The sequence below is a fragment of the Sarcophilus harrisii genome, chromosome 5 (assembly GCF_902635505.1).
Source record: "Sarcophilus harrisii chromosome 5, mSarHar1.11, whole genome shotgun sequence".
In the NCBI taxonomy this organism is placed as follows: domain Eukaryota; kingdom Metazoa; phylum Chordata; class Mammalia; order Dasyuromorphia; family Dasyuridae; genus Sarcophilus; species Sarcophilus harrisii.
This window is the reverse complement of record NC_045430.1, coordinates 223382871-223391795: the sequence shown is the minus strand read 5'-3', so window position 1 is coordinate 223391795 and position 8925 is coordinate 223382871. Positions and strand designations below refer to the sequence as shown.

At 32.1% G+C, this 8925-nt stretch overlaps 1 protein-coding gene across 8 annotated transcripts in view; it reads right to left on the bottom strand.

Moving 5' to 3' along the window:
• Positions 1–644: 644 nt before the first annotated feature.
• ARHGAP12 (Rho GTPase activating protein 12) overlaps positions 645–8925 on the bottom strand; it is a 121430-nt gene continuing 113149 nt past the window's right edge. For all 8 annotated transcript variants that reach the window (XM_031939744.1, XM_031939746.1, XM_031939745.1 and 5 more), the window contains 5 exons: positions 6459–6557; positions 5066–5143; positions 4239–4373; positions 3881–3983; positions 645–3156 (listed from right to left, as the gene is read on the bottom strand). In XM_031939744.1, coding sequence (XP_031795604.1) covers positions 2982–3156; positions 3881–3983; positions 4239–4373; positions 5066–5143; positions 6459–6557 — 590 coding nt within the window. In that variant the 3' untranslated portion in view covers positions 645–2981. The remainder of the gene's footprint in view (positions 3157–3880; positions 3984–4238; positions 4374–5065; positions 5144–6458; positions 6558–8925) is intronic.

Below are 8925 nucleotides of genomic sequence, written 5' to 3'. Positions count from 1 at the left end.
CAACTCTATCAAAAACTACTCTTATATCTTTTATCTTTTATAAAAGTAGATTTTATTAGAATAGAATTGGGGACTAGAGTTCAGGAGACTACTGTACCCATAAAATTAATTTTCTTCTCTTTTCCAGTTCTCTATAAAAACTAGTACTTGAATCTGGACAATTTGAAGCTACAGTTTAAAGAAACTGGGATTTCTCTTAAAATCCCCACTCACTCCCTCCATCCCTCCACACCATCTCAATAAAGTCTATAGGAATCTGCAGAACCAATCATCATTGGACAGAAAATGCTTACTTATTTAAATAAAGGCTCATTATTAACTAAATTTTCAAAATTTCAATTGTAATTTCTGAGGCCCTAAATATATATATTTTAAAGAGATAAAAAAATAGGTCCTCAGGCATGTATCTTACAACACTTGTGCTTAGTAACTATATCAATAGATTTAAATATAAATTACCTGATTATCTTAAAAAATTCCAGTTTTGTTCTTTTCCTAAGAACCACTGAGGTATTAATGTTATTAAATGATTAATACTATTAGGTAAAAAGTTATTAAATCCCTTTGGTATATGTAATACTTTAGAGGAAAGACATTTTCTTCCCTGGTAATACATTTAAAACCATCTTTCTTTTCCTGTCTGGTGTTTCTTTTTGTTTTTTTTTTAATGTGTGTGTTACTTTAGAAAATGTGAGACTAATTTTAGATTTCTGTTGACACTTTTTAAAAGATTATAAATGGAAATTCTACTGATAATAGATTTTAGCTTTTCATATGTTTTCTACTATAAATGAAACCCTCTTGGTCAGAAGACATTACTAGTTTGGTGGTTTACCAATGAAAGTGACACTGGCAATTTTTAATTCACAAACGATTAAACAGAGAAGACAATTCATTATACATACAATATTACAATAAAATAGATTAACTAGGCAACAATGAACACCAAGACAAAACATACATACACAAACAAGAATCACAGGACAATTGTACCTTTTGATCTCTCTGTAGTATTTCTACAGCTGCAGAGAGAGGGAAAAAAAACTTTAAGTCTCACATTGTTTTTCTAGTTTGAAACTGCTATGGAGTCCTAAAGCACATTGTGCTATTAAATACGATTTTTGCCAATAGGAAGGCTATGATTTGTTTTTCTTCCCTTTTCCTTTGAACAATCAGTTACCTGATAGCTAGGAAATCATTTGGCTTGTGTAACCAATTCCACAACGGCAAACACATTATTTTTACCATTTAAACACAGGTGGAAATTTTTTAGGAACATTATACCAAAAATTATTCTCCCTCCACAGAAACCATCCAATAAATGAATACAACATATCTGTTGATAAATCAAACTAGTTCAAAACGTTAGAATGTTAAAAACAGGTAAGGTATGAAATGGGGGAAAGTGATATTTACCACAGGAAATACCAGTTTCAACTGATATAAAAACAGAAAATTGAGGTATAAAGCATGCTTGCAAGTTCAACAAATAAAATTCATGCAAATCTCTGATGGAAAAAAATTTCTAGGTCTCTTATAGTTTTCTTTATTCAGATTAGACATCTCATATATAGCAGTTAGTCTAGAAAAATACATTTAAAAAAAAAAAATCTTCAGCAGACCACGCTCCCTGTTCACAAAATCTTCCAAACCTGTCTTATTATACAAGTCAATCTACATTAGTAATGTAAAAAGAAATTCTCCAAGTTAGCAATCTCATTTTCCATTCGACAACCAGCCAATTTACACATGGGTTTCCACTACTGTAGAGTTAGAATTCTGTAATACATTTTCCCAATGTATTCTGTACATATTAAATAACCTAAAAGGCTCCTCATGTAGTGCATTAACCATTTAGCAAGCCTATTCAGTATTTTTCCAGTACCATTTGCATTACAGTGATTTGCCTGCAAATGTAATTATAATCTAAAAGTGCACACAGTTAGCTTTTCCAAATAATAGCCTGTTTCTTGGAGGAAACCTAATATTCACTGGAAGGTTTACTTATAGCTAATATAACCATGATTAGAAATGTATGACTAGAATGTACTTTGAGACTATACAACACAATTATATACATAAGCTGAAGGTCATTAGGTCTTTAGCTTATATTTACAATCAAATAAGTTCACTACCACAGGGTCATATCAAGAACTCAGTATGGCAGTAGATAAAGTCAGCATTTAATTAGGATTATTAGCTGTAATACAGAGTAACATACAAGGTAGGCCAGAAAATACCTTTGACTTATGTTAGAGAAAACTCCAGTATGTCACAGAGAATACCCTTTGATGGATATCCTTATGAGTTCAGTGTCTGAAGTACTATTAGCGTGCTGCTCTATCAAGCAGCTAAGACATCCAGTTTGGATGCTGTGCAGCAGAGTAAAAGACAGCAAGCCTTAATCAAAGGATTATATCTGGGGAATTGTAAACTACATTGACCACTGTGAGCACTGGCATAAGACTGACAGTTGGCCACTGCATGCAGAAATCCTGGAAAGGGAATACATAGGTTTCAAAAACGGATTCATTTTGTTTTGCTCAAAATGCCCTGAAAGAATTCTCAAAGTAACCAATAGAGGATATTATCCTATCAAGTGATGAGCCTAAAAATGAGGAAAAACAAATCCAGACCACGCAGTCTGAGATCAACCTTAATCTTAGTTTTCTCTCCAAGAAATCCAGTGTATATGCCTATGCTAGAATTGTAAATTTTAAATGTTTAGAGTATAGAACTCCAAAATATTCAATGAAATAAAATCAAATAATTAAAAATGTCAACTTGCAATAACAGCAACATGGGGGCCTAGACACATTTTGACCCTCCTCCCAGCCGTCCTTCTTCCCCCCACTCTCCAAAAAAAGTGCAAAATCATTGAGCTGTTGGCTTGGTCCACAAACATAATACATCATGTACAAAGATTTGCAAACTGATGGATTCTGACTCCAATTTCACTCTGGTTCCATCTCCAATAATATTCAGCGCCCGAAGATGGAGTTCAGTTCCAGAAGAATTAATTCCACAATCTGATTTTGGTATACTGTATGAACTGCTATGTTACCAGTCTCTTTCTCAGGTTTTAACAGAGTAGGACCAAAAACAATTGCTACACTCTGATAGGTCATTCGGTTTTTTTCTCCATTTTCTACAACTCTGAGGAAGGAAAAAAACACACACACACACACATTATATATATATATATATAAATATATATATATATAATGAGAGAGAGAGAGAGAGAGAGAGAGTATAATGAGAGAGAGAGAGAGAGAGAGAGAGAGAGAGATAAATTCTTTTTTTCCAGAACTAGTTAATATGTTAAAAAGAAAAAAAAAACATGAAATGGAGGAAAATTTTCTTCTAAATGTATTTCAATAACAATTTTCATTTGCAAAACTAATATTCTGATTTACTTTATTGAGGAAAAAGATACTAAGTCAAACACAAATACTACATCTCTACTCAAGGTAGTCATTTATTCCTACTCAAGGTAGTCATTTATTCCAATTTCATATGTGACTATTTTGGATCAGCAAAACTTGACTTTATAGCTATAACACTCAAAAGAAATGTTTTTTAAAAGCACAGCATTTTACATTTGTTTGTTTGTTTATTTTTAAATAAGAGAATCCTTTCCTAAATTGGGCCTAACTTCATATGGATCTTGCAAATATCTTTTTAAACTTAAGGGGGGGGGGGGGGAACTCGACTCATTTTTTTTCAGCACGAGAGTATTCTCAGGTATCAGAAGTAAAAGTTAACTCTTCAAGTAAGGAGTTTTATTTATATATATAAATATAAAGACTCTATAGTCTTATTTTAGGGGATGGCACTTCGTTTTCTAAGATTTGTCTCCCTATAATGGGGTGGTGCTTACCTTTTAAGGTGTCTAAAAAGAACTTGCATGGTGTCTTGATTTGGCTTTGGCAACTGTTTAATTAAGTCTCTGACAGCACCAACTCGCTGTCTTGGTTCTTGTTCTGAAAAAAGACATAACTAATTTAAGATTCTGTACCTAATTCTTAGGGAAGTAAAAACACGTGGGGGAGGGAGGAGAAAGAGAAGACATTCAGTAATGTACAGTGTCACCTAGTGGTGATGTTTGAAATTACTGAAATTGAAGAATTCTTTCATGAGTCTCAAATAAGGGAAAGATGCACATATGACAAATTAATTTCTCCACAGAATTCATAACCACTGCTCTTTACAAGTTTCTAAATAAATTTTATACTTACTAATTGCATTAACAAAGTCATTAAAATGATTAAATGTAAAGAGAGGCTCGGGTAATTCTCTAAAAAACATTTTGAGAGCTCCAGTGATGACGTGAATATCTTCCCATTTACTGTCATTCAAATCTAATTTCTCATCTGAAAGAAAGAATAATAATTAATTTATTCAAAGAAGTTACAAAATTGTTCATACTTTCTGACTCGGTGATCCCATTACTGGTTTATGAAGATTACTGAAAATAAAACCTCTATTTGTAGGAAATATTAAAGAAGCAATATTTAAAACTTCTAAAAATTGGAAACAAACGGTGTATCCAATAACTAAGGAACTGATGAAGAAATTATAGTCTATGAATGTAACTGAATATTAATATGTTATGTAGAACAAATGAGTCAAAGACATTTGAGTAGACTTGTATGAATGATAGAGAAAACAAAACTGAACTAAAATGAAACACACTATTAAGACAACTTTAAAAGGCAACAAGATTCAGCTCAAAACCACTGTATATTACTGCCCTAGTATATAAAACAGATCCTTTAACAACTAGAAAATTACTCAACTATAAACTTGCAGGGATTATCAGTTATATTTACTTTTCTGCTATTTTTTTCAATTGTTCATTGTGGATGGTGCTACTGAGAATATAAATGCAAAATGTATTAAAAAATTATCAATTAAAAATTTTAACACTATAATAATCATTTTAAACAACTCTACCAAATTAATATTTCTCTTTGCTAGAAGAAAGGGTCTAAAGAAGCAAATACAGATGGTAACTTCTAATTATGGGGAAAAACCACAGTACATAATATACAACAGTACTTACCATGATTAACAGCAAATCTTAGTTTTTGTATCACTGCAAGATTTCCACTCACTCTGTATATCCCATCAATATCTAAACCTAGGAGACAGATGGAAAATATGTTTGAAATTCTATGTGGGGTTAAAAAGGTTGTACTGTTCCGATTTTGAAAATTAATTATTAACATTAGCTTTAAAAAACTTAAGAGAGGGGCCAACTTTTAATTTAAAAATTGTCTTTAATTTCTAAGGGAAAAAAAAATTTACCTGTTAATAGTGGCCTTTATTAACTAACAGCTACCAAAATGCTCCACTTCATGAAAAATAATTTAAATTGTTACTGTAACAGTGTAATTTAACATGTGTTACTCCTGTTCTCCAACTTATTACTTAAGTACTTACTATATATCAGGTACTATGTAAAAGGAGACAAAGGAGGACAAAAACAGTACCTGTCCTCAGTCTCACAGGGAAGACAACATGCCAATGACTATGTGTAAACAAGATATAACAAAAAGTGAATTGGGAAAAAAAAGCCATTTAAAAATTTGAGAATTTAACTGTCACTAATAATAAACTGAAAATAAATTTCTAGAAAATCTTGATTATGCTTAGGTTGACACCTAAATGTAATAAATTTATTCTATAAAATTTATCAGACTATTCTTAAAATGCAAATATACCTACAAAATATATAAATGTCCCAATTCTTGTCCCCTGAAATGTGTCATAAGAAAGATGTTTTGATTTTCAAATTTAACTAAAATCAGGAAAACAAATAAATATGAGAAGAGCTGAAAAAACCTAGTATTACTATTGCCATAATGAGAAAAGTTCAAAAGGTGATGAGATGCTATCAAGAACTTTACCTGTGTAAATTATTTTAGTTGTTCTACTGGTATAATCAATTGAGATACTGTGACTAACTTACTTAGTTACTAAGACTAATCAAGATACTTACATAAAAAGTAAAAAAAGAAATCAACGCAGAGGTATACTAAATATCATAATCAATTCAACTATGCTAAAACACCTTGTCCTTAGTAACATGACCTACACACTTAGTTGCCATAGTCAAAATTCCTTCATAGTTAACCTCATCTCCATCTTCTTTTATTTGAAGTAACTGCCAAATCAGACCCCACTTCAATAATACATATCTTCAATACTACATATTCCATGAATCATTTGATTATTCAATACTTACATGCATCATGTTTAATTTAAAACAAATTCACTCATCAAAGGTAAAATGCTTTCCATCATGGAATTTAAATTTACTCTCTTTGAAACTGGATTAAATTTAAGATAGCACCCTCTCCATCCTCACTAAACAAATCCAAAGATTAATGTTCTAATTGTAAAGCAATAGATGTTAGGTTATTTTATTTTAAGAAGTATTTCTTTTTTCCTACCATGTTCCTCAACATGTTCGATGCATAACTTTACAAACTTTGGCACTGTGCCGTTCTCTTTCTGACACAGATTTGCAAGATTGGAACCAAACACCTGATCTGAAACACAAAAGAAAAGGGCAACTTCAAAAATAATGCTCTTTCAATAAAAAAATGGCAATCTGATCCACAAATCAAGTGTATGAAATTAGTAAAATGATGGAAATAATAAAGGTTTCAAAGACTTTTTTGTTTCCTAATGCAGTTTTCTAAATCCAACCAATCATTTGGCAATAAGACAAAAATCTTTTAAGAGGAAAAAGGGCCTACGTGTACAAAAATATTTATAGCAATTCTTTTTGCGATAGTAAGGAATTAGAAATTGAGAGGATGCCTATCAATTGGGAAATGGTTGAACAAGTTGGGGTATATAAATTTAATAAAATACTATTGCGCAGAAAGAAATGAGCAGGTAGATTTTAGAAAAACCTGTAAAGACTTAAATGAACTGATGTTGAGCGATTTGAGCAGAACCATAAGAACAGTACACAGCAACATTATGAGACGATTATTATTTTGACTTAATTCTTTTCAGCAATATAATGACCTAAGACCCAAAACATTCTTGATGGAAAATGCTATCCATATCCAGAGAAAAAATAGGTGGCGTCTTAATGCAAAATGAAGCATACTATTTTCATTTTCTTTTGCAACATGACTAATGTAGAAATGTTTTAAATAATTGCACATGTTTCAGACTGCTTGCCATCTTGGATAGGAAAGGGAGGGAGACAAATTTGGAACTCAAAATTGTAGGAAAAAATGAATTGTGGAAAATTCTCTTTACATGTTATTGGAAAAAATAAACTATTTTCATTTAAGAAAAAAATGAAGTTGTGAAGAGATGCAAAGTTCAAATAGCAATTTTGATGCAGTAATTATAAGGCTAATGTGTGAATAACAAGCTGGGGTGTGTTTTGTTACAATTCTCAAATTTAAAAAATTCTGAGCTAATTATAACAAACTTATGTTTTCCTGGGAAATTTATTTGCTTACTCATAGCTCAAAATGTTTACAAGGATATTTCTGGCATTTTATTTAATTTAGGCATCTAATTAGTTTAAATCTCTACAAAAGTCTTTTCCACAGTCCCTCCTACTAAACTCATTTAATGTTTTAGGTAAAACATAAATTAGGATAAATGATAGTGTACCTCTATTAAGGAAGGAAATAAATTATCAAAGACAATTTCTTTTTTGGAAATTACATAATCAGAAACAGAATTAAAACAGAGATTCAGGTATTCTAGAATACAAGATAAAGGAAAGAGTCACTAGAAAATTATTTTAATAATAAGCAGAAATAAGGCCCAATTAAGAACAACAACAAAACCTCCATATCTGGCAAAATATGGATCTGAGGGAGCTGTAGGGAATAAAGAGGAGAGGGTAAAGATTGGATTTACATTACATGAAGGGATTCAATCTGTCATCAGGCTGGGAGACAAAAAGGTGGGTTCCTCTGTGCCTCCAAATCTGCATTGTGCTTGGGGTAATAGTAGACTATTCCATAGATGTTTTCTCAGTTTTCCCTTACATATTTTATAGATACTCTCTCCTTCACAGGGTTCCTAGGTTGGTGATTGGTAGGTAGAACAGTGCTATGTGCTATCTCCATTTCAAAAATGACATTTGGAGATCTCTGAGCACAGTAACTGGTGGATAGGATGATAATATAAAAGTGGAATGTTCCCTGGATTATTAAAGGTTGGCTTACAAAAGGGATTCTGAGGTCCTATCTATGATGTCTAGGCCAAGAGAGACCCTTTATTTATGGGATTATTACTGAGAAGAGAGAGAGACACTTGTGGAGAAGTGAAAGCAATAAGGAAAGGACTTATAGAATATATATATGCCAATTTTCTGACAAGTGCCAGGTGGTTTGAATTGTTCTCTAAAGCAAGCTTCTTAAATTGTGGGTCACGACCTCATATGGGATAACTAAATGTGGGGGATGGGGAGTTGGGAAAAATTTGGCAGCAATAAAAGTTTCTGAATGCAATGACCAAAAATTAATTCAAACTTAAACATGTAATGAATCAGAGGTGCATCTGGCAGCACTTGTCCGTGTTACACTGCACAAGTTCCCTGAAGCCTTGGTTCTGAACATATAACTGGTGTGCTGCCCACTGCACATGCACAAGCACTGCCAGAAACACCACGGATCAGATTGGGAGAAGGAGGGGTGAATCGTGTAAAAATTTCTTGGGGGAAAAAAAAGGGGTTGAAATTAGAAAAAGTTTTAATAGTCCTGCTGCTCTAAAGGACTTATTGATGGGCTTATCATTTTCCCCATCTTGGGATTCTACATGTGAAATGCTAATTAAAATTCCATAGGGAAAGAAAAATAATTTTCCTCTTGGTAAGAAATAAAGATCCTACCAAGGCAATAAAGGCCTTACTTATTAACACAACTATATAACAATTAA